At 43.3% G+C, this 16457-nt stretch overlaps 1 protein-coding gene across 1 annotated transcript; it reads left to right on the top strand.

Annotated features, from left to right (window-relative positions):
- On the top strand, positions 1 to 10126 carry LOC103177235 (thrombospondin type-1 domain-containing protein 1). Its single transcript, XM_042334429.1, has 4 exons — positions 1 to 73; positions 3298 to 4245; positions 7808 to 7966; positions 8667 to 10126. The coding sequence occupies exons 1-4, from the start codon at positions 1 to 3 to the stop codon at positions 10124 to 10126; spliced, it is 2640 nt and encodes an 879-aa protein (XP_042190363.1).
- Positions 10127 to 16457: the final 6331 nt, after the last annotated feature.

Raw genomic sequence — 16457 nt, 5'->3', positions numbered from 1 at the left:
ATGAAACACACTGTGAGCCCAGCTCTAGTCTCACATCTTACACGCGTCTTGCTGCTGGCGGCTTGTGGATGTGGTAAGTGCAACTAGAGTGAGAATGCAATAAAAAAATAAGCGGAGGAATAATAGCCACAGGGGCGTCTTGTGTGTGTATTTATTTTGAATGTCATTTTACAATGGACCACTTGCACACTGTGTAAGTCCTGCTTTGAGAGTCAGAGTGTGGCTGCGAGTAGCAGCATAGCTTTACTGTCGGGGTTTTAAACCGGTCACAGCTGCTGTTTGCTGTCTGCTGGCTGTAATAGACCATCAGCTGCACGTTTCACAGTGAAGAGATCTGTCCTTTTTCTTCCTCAACGACCGAGGAAGAAAACGGGATCGAATCACTTTGGAAGTCGGCTTCTGTATATAAATATATTTTTTTAAATAAAATAATACAAAAAAAGGCAACGAAAGCCCTGAACGCTCCAATATAATAGTTCAGCCTGGTGTCTGGCTTCCTGTTGATGTTCTGTGTGTGTAGCTGTAATGCTGAATGCACTGATCCAGGCCAACCCAATCCCATTGAGGGATGAATCATTCCGAACTCTCTTAACTATACAATCACTGAGCCAATGTGCACAATTGCAATTGTTCAGCCACACAAGTTCACAATTAAGGAAGGCGTCTTGCTTTACAGCCCCGGGAATTGCAGGAAAAAGTTCCAAGTCTTCTGTGTTTCTCCTGTTTTATGTTTCTATAATCTATAGATATTTTGATTTCTTTCTTCCTAATAATAATAATAATCCTTGCATTTGACATAACGCCTTGTCACGTCGTTGAGACGTCTCATAGCGCTTCACAGGATATACGGTGAAGTGGATTGACTGTATATTTTGTGAGCAAAATAGATTACTACCAGTTGTTAGTTGACTGGTGAATCGTTTTTCAGGGGTAATAATCCTTCAATAAATTTGGTCAATCAATCCACGGCTGTTTGTGGGACACTGATGTGTGCAATTCGCTGCCGCTTTTTGCCCACAAAATATACAGTCACTTTACAGTATATTCTGTGAAGCACTTGGAGACGACTTAACGATGTGATAAGTTGCAAATCCTTGCATTTGATATAGCAGCCTTTTCACGGCGCTGAGACATCTCCAAGCGCTATACAGAATATATTGTAAAATAATAATAATAATAATCCTTGCATTTGGTATGGAGCCTTATCACATCTTCGAGATGTCTCAAAGCACTTCAAAATGGTTTGACTGTGTATTTTGTGGGTGAACCGTGGCAGTGAATTGCACACAGTAATTAAAATCATATTCGGAATGGAAAAGGACCTTCTGGGATGTGAATACCACATCTAACAAATTGTGCTTTGATATATTTAGATATTTAAACATTTTTTTTTTAAAAAGGGTATTTTATTTAGACAAACTTAGGCCAAAACGTTGTTTATTTCTCTCTCTTCTGTCAGGAGCCTGGGCTGCAGGGACAGAACTAAATCGAACGGTTAAAGTGAGAATTGTTAATTGTAGATTAACCAGTTGTTGTTTTCGAAATTGAAAATTATGACTAAATAGAATTGTTATCCATCCTGGGGTGGAGGGAGTGGGGGGGGGGAGGGAGTTGAGTAATTAGGGTCTTCTTGGAGCTGAGCTGGTTCTCAGGTGACGTGCTTGCAAAAGGACGTCAGAATCAAATCAATCTCTGTGGTGGTCTCAGTATTCCTGTTCCTGAGCCAGATGGGTCCGCAATACTGGATTGCTGATAATAATAATACTTGCGTTTGATATCGTGCTTTGTCACTTCTTCAAGGCATTGCAAAGTTTCACAGAATATACTGTAAAGTAAATTGACTGTATATTTTGTGGGCGAAACTCGGCAGCCAATTGCGCACAGCAGTGTCCCACAAACAGTCGTGACCAAATTATTGTCTGTCTGTCTGTCTGTAACAACAATAATTTGCATTTATATAGTGCCATTCACACAGGGTAGCATCTCTGACGCCGAGCCAGGGGAGAGGGAGGGGGGAGGTGACTGTAAGCACGATAAAAAAGGAAGATATTTCAGCAGGATTTGAAAGTGGGGAGGGAGGGGGAAAGGCAGAGGGATGGAGGGAGAGAGTTCCAGAGTTTCGGGGCTACCGATGGTGTAGCAGAGAGGACGAGGGATGAACAGGAGTCAGCCGAGTAGAGGCAACGGCATGGTGGAGTGGGGGGTAAGTGGGTAGGGAGAGGGCTGGTCACGGTCGGAAAGAATGTGACTTTGACCAGGACCAGGACCATCTCAGTACATGTGGACAACGCAGAAACCAATTGGAGGGGGAAGCAATCAACGCTGGGAAGCAATGACTCATTCCAGTACCTTGGAGCGGAAAAGATGGCGAAGATGGGACATTAGGTAGGATAGGTTGAGGGAAGCATTTTTGAGGTTATACTGTAAAGTGGAGTGACTGAGTCATTTGTGGGTGAATGCTGCAGCCAAACTACTCACAGCAATGTCCCACAAAACAGCCATGGAGTGAGTGACCAATTTTATTCGAGGGATTGTTGGCCAGGACACCGGGAGAGAGAAACTCCCTTCTGTTTTCAATAATGGTATTTTAACGTCCACTTGAAAAGGCAGACAGGACTTTGGTTTAACGGCTCATCCAAAGAACGGTACCTCCGACAATGCAACACAATGCACTTGAGCGTCAGCCTAGATTATATGAGTTCAAAGTCTGATGTGGGGCTTGAACCCATAACCTTCTGGCTTAAACTGCTTCCGAATAAGCACAGGCTCAAGCTTGGGACATGTGCAGTGCTTAAAAGAAGGCTTTGTGTGAGAAGAGTTGATAACATGGCAGTTTTTCTCTTAATAATAATAATAATCCTTGCATTTGATTTAGCGCTTTTCACGTCGGGAGGATATCCCAAAGCGCTTCACAGAATATACTGTAAAGTGAATTGACTGTATATTTGTGAGCGAATACGGCAGCCAATTGTGCACAGCAATGTCCCACAAACAGTCATGGATTGAAAATGACCAATTTATTATTGTTTTGTTTTGGAGGGATTATTATTAGGCTCTGTGTGGAGTAAGGAAACTTGCCCAAGGTTTCGCCCTCTGCCTGGAATTGAACCCAGGTGTCTCGCTTGCAAAACGAGTGCTCTATCCACTGAGCTACAGGACTACACTCTTCACTTTTTTCCTCAACTATCTTGAAGACGGTGATTGATTCTAGCTTGTCTACAGCACGCTAACCATTACAGTACGGGACTCCGTGCAATTATTACTGTATAATCTCCTTTTTATTTCTTTTTGCCGCAGTTGTTTTTGCTGAAGTCAGCTATCGCCTCTCAAGACAACTCCGGCACGTGGCTCTGAGCAATCAGACCATCTACGTGGACGTCAGAGATCTGAGCAACCAGACCGTCCAAGATGTGACCGTGTCGCTGGTGGACGTCAGCAGAAATCAAACTGTGACGACAAAATCCACGGCTGGGAATCAATCCCAGGCCTCCGTGGGGTTCGAATGTTTCCATTTCAAGCAGGCGGGAGAATTTGAGTTCAGAGGCAGAGATTTGAGGGCCAACGGCACCACTGAGTGGACGAGCGAAATACTGCACGTGGAATGGCCAGCGTTCCACACCGAGGTCAAGAGGAAGAGTGACGTGTGGCAGAGCAGTTTCCAGGTGGGAGTCTTCACCAGTGAGTTTCTGTGCCCGTGGTGGCCGAGTGCACTGAGGTTGTCTCTGGATGTTACCAGCAGCGATTTCCATCAGCCTGGAATGTACGATAAACACAAAGCCTTGAAGAGAACAATAAGCAAAGACATCGAGCTTTCCAATTCTCAGTGGGTGGAATTCGATTGCTCACATTTCAGGCAAGACTCTTTGATTACGATTTTATTGAGGGCTCCACACACAGGTGAGGTGATATCTTCGGAAGGGCCGTTGGTGTTCGATCGAATCTTCGGGTACAAGCTAGTCGTCGATCACTTAAAAACCTCCACGTGCGAGTTGTCCACAGGTGTGCATATTGTTGCTCCCCCCTGTGTGAACCTACAGGGCACAATCTCCGTGTATAAGGATTCATTCACAAGAGAGAGTTTTGTAGCTGAGAACTGGCTCCATCCCGGGAATAACAAGACGGAGTTTAACTGCTCTCTGTTTGACGCTGGGAAAAGTAACTACTGCTTCAAGTATGTCAGTGTTTTGAACCACAGCCATTCTGCCCCCAAGGCGAAAAGTTGCGTAACACTCCAGATAGACGCAGGTTTGTATTTATGTACATTTTAAAGGGATCCGAACTTTTAGAAGTATGTACAGTCGCATTTCACTATAACCTGACCAGCAGAAAAGATTGTTATATCAGGGTGTTCACTATGGTCGGGTTTGGCTGTTAAAGTGATGCAAAAATTGTGTCTTGCCATTGGGATCGTCAAAACGTGGGTTGTTATAAACAGTATTTGTTATAGTGAGGTACAACTGTAGCTGCATATGGTGTATGGGGAAAAGGCAGGAGAATGGGACTTAAATGGTACAACAGCAACTTGCATTTATATAATGTCCTTCATGCGGGATAGCGTCTTGGAGCGCTTGAATACAAAACAACTACATAGTGTATTTCACATCGTGAGGACATCTCAAGGCGCTACACGGTGCTGGGTAGATTCCTGAGCTGGGGGTTGGAGCCGAGGGAAAAGATAACCAAAAGAATGGTTGAAGATGTACGATATGAAATGTGCCTCGAAAAAGGGAGGGAGGGAGGGAGCAAGACAAAAGGACTGTGGAATGGAGTTTCGGAGAGCAGTGATTCATTTTCAAATTACTTCATTCCCTCGCACCTCCCTACCTCTCCGACCTGCTTAACCCCCACTCCATCACCCGCTGCCTCGGCTCAGCTGGCTCCGGCCTCCTAATTGTCCCTCGTCCCCTCCACTCCACTTTCAGCCACTACGCCCCGAAACTCTGCAACTCTCTCCCTCCATCCCTCTGCCTTTCCCCCTCCCTCCCCACTTTCAAATCCCACCTAAAGACCTTCCTTTTTGTTTGTGCTTAAGGACACCTCCCCCCTTCCTCTCCTCTTGGCTCGTTGTTAGACTCTGCAACTGTGAAGCGTCCCCGGGATGCTATCCCACTTGAAGGGCCCTATATAAATGCAAGTTGTTGTTGGTAGAGTGGCTAACACCCCCTCCCACTGATGGTGAGGCAGATAGAGATAAGGGGGTGGACATGACGCAGGCTGGTGTTCATTGCTAACTGTCTCAGCGAGCCAGCACAGGTCCGATGGGCTGAATAATAATAATCCTTACATTTGATAAAGCGTGTTTCACGCTAGGGAAACCTTAGAGCACCTCATGGGATGTACTGTAAAGTGCAGTGACTGTGTATTCTGTTGGCAAATGTGAATGACCTCCTTGTGTAATGTAAATTTCTATGGTCCTTCAATACACTTTCATAATTGTATAACGTAGTGTAATTATAAGCGCTCCGAGATATTATAATGCAAGAAGGGCATTGTATTAATGCAAGTTATTGTTATTGTTGTTACACTGACATAATACATATCGTTTAAAAAGCATTTGCCCACAAAAGACAGTCACTGCACTTTACATTTTACCCTGTGAATCACTTTGAGACATCCTCCCAACATGAAAGGCGCTATACCAAACAAAAGGATTATTATTAGTAGTAGTGATGTTAATATTAGTACTGTATTGTTAAATGCCACAATTATCCTCGGTTTTATCAGGTAACCAGCATCTTATGTTAATATAGTATTTCGATGTATTATGTATAATATAAGGCAACTGTGTTTTCTCTTTCACTTTAGTTCCTGAAATATTCTACAACTTCTGTCAGTATTTTATCATCAGTGTTTATATCTATAACTGAAACTTAGTTAGAGCACTCGCCTCCCAAGCGAGAGGACCTGGGTTCGATTCCGAGGCAGGACAAGACGTTGGGCAAGTTTCCTTACACTACACACTTCTGTTTACCTAGAAGTAATTAGGAACCCGGTTGTTAGTCTATTGGCAGATCGCTTTCCGGGGGTAATAATCCCTCCAAAAAATAATAATTCGGTCACTCAATCCACGACTATTTGTGGGATACTTCTGGCGCAATTGGCTGCCGTGTTTCACCGATAAAATACACAGTCACTACACTTCAGTATATTCTGTTAAGCACTTTGAAATCTCTCAAGAACATGATAAGGCGCTGTATCAAATGGAAGGATTGTATTATTATTATTATAACTGGGCTATTTTTAGAACAATGTTCTAATGACATTCAGCAAACTACCGTATAATCCTACCACTCTGATCAGTCCACCTATGTGCTGTAATATGTTTTGGTGAGATGTGAGTTTGCATGAGTGATATTTATGCTCCAAAACTGATAGATTAAATCGGTCATTCACTTCATGGCTGTTTGTCGGATGTTGCTGTGCAAAAATTGGCTGCCGCATTCACTTCCAAAATACCATCTCTACACTTTACACTCATTTATAGTAAAATCCTGTGAGGCGCTATGAGATGTCCTCCTGACTTGAATGCCGATATTTCAAATGCTAGGATTATTATACACAGCATAATCATGCTCTGATGTCAAGGGGAAATTCAGGAAGACATATCAAAGAGAGGTCATGTACTTCCTCAGAGATGTGTGGGAAAAGTCACTCCAGGTCTGATTTTTCTGGCAAGCAATTCAAAAACAGAATTGGCAGAGTCTGAATGGTAGCCCATCTCGAATAACCAGGGAATGGGGTGTGTCACGTGAGAAAGTAGTAAAAAAAATATTTATTCATCTCTGCTCTTCTGCTAAAAGCATTTATCTCATTTTTCTTTCTATGATAGTTCTGTTTCCTGGTTCCATATCCACTTGGGAGTCTAACTGCAAAGCTAATAATAATCATTCTATTTGATATAGCGCCTCATCACGTCTTCTAGACATCTCAAAGCTCTTCATAGAATATACTGTAAAGTGAAATGACTGAATATTTGTGGGCGAAACGTGGCAGCACAGCAGTGACCCCCAAACAGTCAGGGATTGAGTGACCAAATTATAATAATGATTTTTTAAAGGATTATTACCCCCGGAAAGAGATAATGACCGTAACAACTATTAATAATTAAAAAATAATCCTTGCATGTCACTTATGATACTGAGAACATCTCAAACTGGTTCACAAACTTTCTATGATGTGCAATTATAGGCGATTTCTGTAATGCACAAAACAGCCCCACAAATAGCCATGAAGCAAATGAGCAATTTATCTGGAGGATTGTTGGCCAGGACACCAGGAGAAACTTCCTCCTCTTTAGTGCCAAGTAGTGCTTTTTGTCACACATCGGAACAGGCAGACGGGATCTTAGTTGAGCACGGAATCTCCGGCAATGCAGCATATGCCTAGCACTGTACTGGAGCATCAACCTGGATAACAGTATTAATTGGGGCTTGAACCCAAAATTCAAAAGGGAATTGGATAAACATTTGAAGAGAAGCTATATTAAATGATACAGGAAAGAACAGGGAATTGGATTCAGAATTTCGGTCACAGAAGTCAGGCGTAGTGTAGTTTTTTTCCTCCTATGCTGTCATTTTTATGATTCTATAATTATTTATTCAAAAAGCTATGGTTGAATTTAGTTCAGGGCAAACTATTAAACTATTAGATAATGGACCATAAAACCATTCCGAATGTGTCCATCCCCATCAATGTGAAGTTCTCAGAGACATTATTCTAACATGAAGGTCACTATATAAATGCAAGGTGTTGCTGTTGTTAATATTTCTTTGTGAACTTTGCCCAGATATTGATGCATTTTTTGTAGAAAGATGGACTGTCTGGCTGTCTTGGAGCCCATGCAGCGTAACTTGTGGTGATGGGACACGTGAAAGATACCGTCAGTGCATCTCACCCTCCTCAGGGAACGTTAAATGCACCGGGGAGAACAAGGAGGTTTCCCACTGTTCTCTTGTGGATTGCACTGGTAGGTCAAGGCACCGACTGCACAACGTTTAAAGCTAACGATGCCCTTTGCTAAAATTAGAGCTTGGCCATTTAGGAGTGAAATCAGGAGGCAGTTTTTCACCCAAAGGGTAGTGGAAATTTGGAACTCTCTCCCCCAAAAGGCTGTGGATGGTGGATCCGTTTACATTTTCAAGACGGAGTTAGATAGATATTTGTTAGGTCAGGGTATTAAGGAATATGGGGCAAAGGCAGGTAACTGGACTTGAAGTACAGATTAGGCATGATCTTCTAAAATAGTGGAGCAAGCTCGAGGAGCTGAATAGCCTATTCCTGTTTTTATGTTTCTATGTTTCCATGTGCTGTAAGATTCTATGATTCACTTCATGGCTGTTTATAGGATTTTGCTGCATGCAAATTGGCTGCCTTGTTCACCTACAAAATACACAGTCACTACACATTACAGTGAAATCCTGCGAAGGATTTTGCGACGTTTCTCCCAATGTGAAAGATGCTGTATCAAATCCAGGGTTTATAATAATAATAAAAAAAACTAATCCTTGCATTTGATATTATGTCGCTGAAGCATCTCAAAGCGCTTCACAGAATATATTGTAAAGGGAAGTGACTGAGTATTTGTGGGCGAAAATTATGATGATATAAAAAAAATTAAATTTTCTTTTGTGCCTAATGCGGTGTTTAATGCCTTTCACACGTTTCAGGAAAGAAACCCGGGGATTCGGGGGGAGCTGAGTCGGGATACAAAGCCAGCAATATCGTGACGATCACAGGCATTTTCCTGTGTTTGGTGATAATCATCGGCACGGTGGCTATTGCGATACGCACAAAGCTGTCGTGCAAGGAGGAGAAGTGCAACCTTGGAGGGAGACGGGGTTCACTTCAAACTCACAACCTCAGCGAGGACCCCGGAGATGACAGGATACTCGGCAACTCAAACCGGCGGGTCGAAGACGGCACGATCATACCTTTGAGCTGCAGAAGGAGCCAGCAATTTGTTTCGACGACAACAACTTGCCTTTACCTAGCACCCGTCACTGCAGGTCACGTCCCAGAGAAGGTCTCGAGCCAGGACGGGTTGTCGGAGGAAGGGTTGCCCAGCGCCCAGAGGGTGGTACCTCCTATATTCGGGTACCGCCTGGCACATCAGCAGCTGAAGGAAATGAAGAAGAAAGGGATAACCGAGGCCACGCACGTTTACCACGTCACCCAGCGTGATGAAGAGGCCGAGGCAGAGACGGACCGCGGTGTTGCCACAGTACCCGCCCTAGAGAAAGAGAGCAACATGGAAAACAGTGTGAATCGATTCCGAATCCAAGCTCCCTTTTTGGATCAGAAGCAGTCGATGCCCTGCAAAGCGCAGGTGGAGAGAGCGAACCACTGGACAGATTTTGAACTGGCTCAGTTCGGCGATCGGGGCAGCGAGCGCTACCTGCACCGAGCCGTGGCTCAGACCCTGTGCCGGGCAGCCGCAGCACAGTGCAGGCAAGGGCAGTGTGAGGGGGGCATAGGAGGAGGGCACAGCCGGAGAACGTGCAGCTTCAGTGAATACAAAGGCGGCAAGTACTACAGGGAGAGGAGCAGATCTGCCGGCACATCCAAGTTGCAGTCCTCATATCACTCCAGAGCAGCTTACAGGACTGGGAGCAGTATGGACAGATGCAATGGCAGTGCCTTCCCTCCTCCTCCTCTTCCTCCGCCCAGATCAGGCCACACCACAACCTCAGCAAAGCCTCCCGGCTGGAGCTATAGTGGATCAGCCAACCTCAAGCACCACCCGAAAAGCAGGTCCGGGAAAGCTGAACAGCTGAGGGAAGAGACGATAACTGGTGCAGTTAATCACATGGAGCTCTCCCCAAGCAAACCGAGATCAGGTCCAACCAACCGATATCACTCACCCACGTCCCTCAGCGATCCCAGCAGCGCTGAGAAATATTACAACTGGAAATATCCATGGAGCAACCCTTTGCCCCGCCATCATTACAGACAAGAACGCTGTCAAAGCTTCCCCTCTGCTCCCAGCTTTCTTCCCTATGACAATTCTGGCTTTGACCTCTCTGCTTTGGACCAGCGGGTGACTGATGTGGCTGGCTACTTTGATCTGCACGTGAAGGAGGGTGAAGGAGACACCACTACTCTAAGCAATGAAAAGTTGGTAGTCTAACTCGAGGAAAACATTTTTGGAGTTTTTCTACATCTTTCCAAGCCTTCAAAGCCCTCCATAGCCTTGCGAACTCCATATAAACCTGACCGCTCCCTCCATTCAGCGGGCTCCAGCCTGCCCCATGTCCCCTGCCCGGCCCACCCCACCATCTGCAATTGGGCCTTCAGCCTCTCTGCCCCCACCCTTTGGAACTCCATCCCACAGTCCCTTCACCTCGCACCCTCTCTTTCCTCATTGAAGGCACGTCTCAAGACCCTTCTCTTTGACCACACCTTTGGTCACCCTCCTATCCCTACCCTCCCTGGCCTCCACCCTCCTGATTCCAACCCCCAGCTCGGGTCCAAATTTCTGACTGTCCAGCGCCTTGGGACGTCCTCCCAACATGAAAGGTATTATACAAATGTAATTTGTTGTTGTTGTTGAGTTTCACGGTGCATTTAACATTTACCACATGGGACAGGCTAGACTCAAACCTCCACCTTCTTCCCCTCTACCCTCAACACCATTCTCAATGGTGAAGTCAAAAAGCCAGGCGAAACTAAGCTTTACTGAGGAAAATAATCCGCTTAAAAATATACATATAATTTGCTCACTCAATCCACGACTGTTTAGAGGTCACTGCTGTGCGCAATTGGGTACCACGTTTCGCCCACAAAATATACAGTCAATTCACTTCACAGTATATTCTGTGAAGAGTTTTGAGACGTCTAGAAGACGTGATGAGGCACTATGTACGTGCAAAGATTATTATTATTATATCAAGCTAACCGGCAGCCAAAAGCCATGATCCGTAAGCCAGAAGTCCAATACTACAGTAAATCAGCCTGGCTCAGTTGGTAGCACTCTTGCCTTTGAGTCAGAATCTATGGGTTCAGGTCCCATGTTGGGACATTGATTAGTTGAGGTTGACATTTAGATGCGCTGAATTGTCAAAGGTACCATCCATTGGATGAGATGTTAATCTGAGGTCCCGTTTGCCTGTTCAAGTGAATGTTTAAGATCCTATGAGACTATTTGAAATGAGAAGGGCATTTCTCCCTATGTCCTAGCCAACAATCCCCAAAATAAAATTGGTCACACACTTCATGGCTGTTTGTGGGCGCATTTCTGCGCGCAGATAGACAGAAAGACGGCACCTCCAACAATGCAGCATGCCCCCAGCACTTCATTGGAATGTCAAGTTAGACCATATGAGGTCCAGGTGCTGACATGGGCTTGAACCCACAATCTCCTGACTCAGAGGCAAGTTACCAATTGAGCCAGGCTGACACACAAATACAGTGAATACAAATACAGTACAAATACTATTCAAACCAGATGTATTCAAGGCTGAATACAAATAAAGTAGAGCCTCATTATAACACACTGTGTTTAGGATCCATAAAATCCCAATAGCGAGATAATGAGATTGAATGTCCCTGAGCATAATTGACGCAATAGGGAACTACTGCCAGTTTCCATGGTAAAAGAAAAAGTGGCCAACTTCTGGATTGTAAGGTAATCACAACATTACTTCCTTTTTCATGCACACAACAGAAGGTGATATTGGGGGTTGATGACTTGAAAAGTCGCCCTTCTTTGTCTGTGAGGAAACTAAAATTGTTGACTTCTGGGGTCACAGGGTCCCAATGAACATCACTTCCTGCTTTGTTGCGCATGATCAAAGCAGGAACCAATGTTGATAGCAACAAAATGAGCCAGAAGTTCGCTGTTTTACTGCAAAACATAGGACGGCATACTGGAGATGAGCAGCCTGGCTGCACGCATGCACAAGTCCAAAATATAATTGCATTATAAGCAGATTCACAATGTATTTAATCACATTATAATGGGAATGTACTGTGGTTGGAAGCTGGTTAGTCCAGTGAGGAATGTACTCCATCGTGCATTATTGGCCTTAACTGGTCACTCTGGGTCAGACGACAATTATTATATTTGTTGTTCCCCATTAAAGCAGAAGGTGAATGTTGAATATCCGCACATATTTGCATACTCAGAGCTCAAAATGTCTCTCTTTCTTAGTCTTGAAGTTTACGATCGATGCTAAATTTTCAAACACAGTCTTAAAGCCAATTCTACACGTGGCAACAACAACAAAGTACATTTGTATAGTACCTTTCATGTCCCAAGACACTAGAGTGCTGCAAAAAATTAGCTTCTAAATTAAGGCTGCATTCAAGACTATTTCCAAAATCCCAGGCATTATCAAAGTGTAAGATGACGGTTTTAAGCCTAAGAACATGAGGGAATTCCTGTGCTTATGGAATACATTTATGGCTTTCAAATACTGTATGTATTTAAGCAACAAAAAATAGTCCCATGTGACTTTCACTGAATAATGAATTTTAAGCTGTAATGTTTTCACAAATACATGCAATATTTGTTTAATTTGTGACCTCCGCTGACATTGGGATGAAGGACATGGCCTCTAACCTTCGAACTGTAATCATACCCACCAGACCACTAACAGCAACTTTTATTATTTATAATAATAATCCTTGTATTTTGTATTGTGGCTTTCATGCCAAGAGAACATCACAAAGCTCTTTACAGAATTTACTGTGAAGTGGGGAGACTGTGTATTTGTGGGTGAATTCGGTAGCCCAATTGTGCAGAGCAATGTCCCACAAACAGCCATGAATCGAATGACCAATTTTTTTTTTTGATTTTGGGGTGATTATTGGCCAGGAAACCGGGAGAAACTCTCTTCTATTAAAACTAAATTGAAACTAAATCTCAGAATTCTCCAAAGCAGATTTACAAGTTAAGACTAAGTGGAATTGCAGGCCTTGAGTGTGGAGCACAGATGTTGACTAACTGAGGTGAGGAAGAGTGGGAGGATACTTATATGGTTACATTCTTGGGTTCCTCTGGAGGGACAATTACATATTCCACGAATGTAGCCATGACATACAACAACTTGCATTTATACGGGGAGTGTCCCAGAGCACTTGAAATACTGGACCCCATTCCTGGAACCCAAGTACACCGCAGGGATGTGACAGGGCTAGAAAGCTCATTCATATTTCTGAACCTGCTCCTTGCAATCACTGTATTGCGATTCTTAAAAGGATCAAATAAATAACTGGCATCATGTGGGGCCCAAACCCTTACCAATGTATTTTGTGATAATCTCTGATGTATGGGAAGCTTGTTGAGATCCCTCGGCTCCACCCGAAGAACATTTCATGGCTACTAAACAAATTTACCTTTATAGAGTGCTTTTCACGTTGAGAGGACGTCTAAAGAGCTTCACAGAATCAGCCAGGACCTGTTTGCCTGGTTAATGCACTGCCAAACTGGGCTGCCTTATTTCTCTGTGCCTTCGGAGCTAACAAATAAAATAAAAATAATAATGCTTTCAATTGTGAATAGCGCCTTACCGCATGTGGAACACAATGCAAAGTGTTTCACAGGATTCACAATTTTATTTTGTGGCATTATTAGGTCACAGCACTGGGAGAAACTCCTTTCTGTTTTTGAATAGTCCATCTGGAATGCCAATGGGACCTAAGTTTAAGGTTTTCTCTGAAAAACAGCACCTCCAGCAATTTAATGCTTCCCCAGCATTGTATTAGAGTGTCACCCTAGGCTGTATGACTTCTAAAGCCTGATTTGGGGCTTAAACCCACAACCTTTTGCCTCAGAGGCAAGAGTGCTACCAACTGAGCCAGGCTGACACACAAATGTACTTGCTGGGTGCTGTGTTTGAGGCAGGATCCATATGGTTTTGAAAAGAGAACTAGATAGATATCTGAAAAACATTATTTTGCAGGGTTATGAGGCAAAGGGAGCTAAATAGGACTGAATGGATTGCTCTTCCACAGACACTATGGGCTGAGTGGCTTTCTTCTGTGCTGTAAACCTATCTCATTCTATGGTACTGTATAAATAACAAGGACCCTTTGGCTCATCTGATCTCCCAAATGAAGGCCCTAATTCAATGCTCTCACCTTCGTTCCTCTTTACATTTCCTTTCCTTTCCCAAGGGGATCAGACAATGCTGTTTAATACACCAACTTTGTTATGGAACTAATAGTCCTTCAGACAGTGTGTTTAGTATGATAACAAAATGACACAGGTCCTATTTATTCTGGTTAACTCAGTCATACTTTCTTTGGCCTTGGAATATTGAACACGGTGAATTTGTACAGTGGGTTTGTTCTATTATTTCTGTAGTTTCTTTTTAAGATTATACTGTTTTCTACGTATTCTTGTTTAATAAAAAGAAATTGAAAATAAAAATGTGCCAACGTCGAAAGGTTCAAGGTTGCGTGATTCTGATTGTGTGTGTTGTGTGTGAGTAGTATGTATGTGAGCAAATAGGAACATATGTGAGTGTGCATGTTTGCGTAGGTGTGTGTTTGTGACAATAATAATCTTTATATTTGATATAGCATCTTTTACATGTGGAGGATTCTCAAAGCGCTTCACTGGATATACTGTAAATTGTAATGTCTGTGTATGTCATGAATGAATTCAGCAGCAATTTGCTCACAGCAATGCCCTACAAACAGTCATGAAGTGAATGACTAATATTATTATGGGATTGTTGGCCAGGACACTGGGAGAAACTCATTTCTCTTGTCGAGCAGTGCAATGGGATCTTAATGTCTGTCTGAACAACAACAATTTTCATTTATATAATGCCCTTCACGTGGGGTAGCATCCCGGAGCGCTTAGACGGGTGGATAGCACCTGGATTTAATGTGTCATCCGAAGCACGGCATATCTGACAATGCAGCGCTTCTTAAACTGTGAATTGAAAGTCCCGACATGGGGCTAGAACACACAACCTTCTGACTCGGGTGAGTGTGCTACCAACTGAGCCAGGCCGACACCTTCACTGCAATTTTATATAAATAATGTGACGTTAGACACGTGAAATTAAATGACACACTTAAATTGATAATATTTTTTTCTTTGTATTTGAGGGAGTTTTGTCAGAGTAAATAGGAACAAGTTATTACCATTGATAGGAGACATAGTTATGATGATAAAAATATAACAATAATAATCCTTGCATTTGATACAGCGCCTTATCACGACTTTGAGATGCCTCAAAGGGCTTCACAGAATATACTGTAAGGTGAATTGACTGTATAGTTTGTGGGCGAAACCCAGCAGCCAATTTTGCACAAGGTAACCACAGGAACAGGAAGCCTTTTTTCACACAGATAGCTATTGGGATGTGGAATTCGCTGCCAAGTAGATTGGTGGAGATGGAATCCATTGCAGCTTTCAAGGGGGAAGTAGACAGGAGTGTGGAAGAGAGGGGCTTGAGGATAAGGTGGGACGTTGGGATTGAATTGACCTCCTCACTCTATGAACTGCTGCAGAGTTGATGGGCCGAATGGCCTCCTTCTGTGCTGTGATTTCTGTTTCTATGTTTGCATGCAATGAGATTTTATACTCCTTTTTCTCACAGTTAGTTTTGCAAAAATACTTTTCCAATGATTCAGGTGATGCAATTTGATTATTATATGCAATCCATTTTGAAAACAAAAGTTATATTCAACTGGAAATTTTTATTGAATTTGACATCAAAATACACTTGAAAGCTTGAACATTTAGTACAGAATTCTAATAGTCACATTTCTGCAAATTAAGATTATATGTATCTATATCCATAGTAATAATTCTTGCATTTGATATATATATATATACACACACACTCTTGGGTGCAAAATAGCGGCTGCAAGTCAGCTACAAAAATACACAAGTCACGACACTTTGCAGTAAATCTTCTGAAGAGCTTTGAGAAGTCCTCCTGATGTGCAAGGTGCTATATCAAATGGAAGAAATTTAGGAGAAATCTTGTGTGTCATTCTCGTTTCCAAGTGTTATTTCCCTATCCTATTATTGTATAGTACCTTATCGCATCGTCAAAACGTCTTAAAGCACTTCACAGGATTTTTAATGTGATGTGCAGTGGGAGTGTACGTCTGCTTGCCTGTCAGACATCATCAACAACAACAACAAATTACATTTGTATAGTGCCCTTGTTACATCTGATATAATAACAACAACCACAACAACAACTTACATTTATATAGCGCCCCTCATGCAGGGTAGCGTCCCAAAGCGCTTGACAGTGGCAGAGAGCAACGCCAAGCTGGGGGGAGGGGGAGGTGACGATAGGCACTATCAAATAGGAAGGTCTTCAGGTGCGACCTGAAGATGGGGAAGGAAGGTGCAACGCAGAGGGATAGAGAGAGGAAGAGTGTTCCAGAGTTTTGGGGCATGGTGGCTAAAAACCTAGCCACCAATGATGGGGGCCAAGAATGGAGCTGTGAGGTACACTACATGTGACTGGGTAGGGGCAGGAGGA

The sequence above is a fragment of the Callorhinchus milii genome, unplaced genomic scaffold (assembly GCF_018977255.1).
Source record: "Callorhinchus milii isolate IMCB2004 unplaced genomic scaffold, IMCB_Cmil_1.0 Scaffold4, whole genome shotgun sequence".
Classification (NCBI taxonomy): Eukaryota; Metazoa; Chordata; class Chondrichthyes; order Chimaeriformes; family Callorhinchidae; genus Callorhinchus; species Callorhinchus milii.
Note: the sequence above shows the minus strand (reverse complement) of the source record. Positions and strands in the feature narration are given on the sequence as shown.

What these genes read in the sequence shown, in the direction of transcription:
- LOC103177235 (XM_042334429.1), top strand. Translation starts at nt 1, where the DNA reads ATGAAACACACTGTGAGCCCAGCTCTAGTCTCACATCTTACACGCGTC. An exon ending in GCTGGCGGCTTGTGGATGTG is followed by an intron (nt 74 to 3,297) that starts GTAAGTGCAACT and finishes TTTTTGCCGCAG; the next exon opens with TTGTTTTTGCTGAAGTCAGC. An exon ending in AACACTCCAGATAGACGCAG is followed by an intron (nt 4,246 to 7,807) that starts GTTTGTATTTAT and finishes CATTTTTTGTAG; the next exon opens with AAAGATGGACTGTCTGGCTG.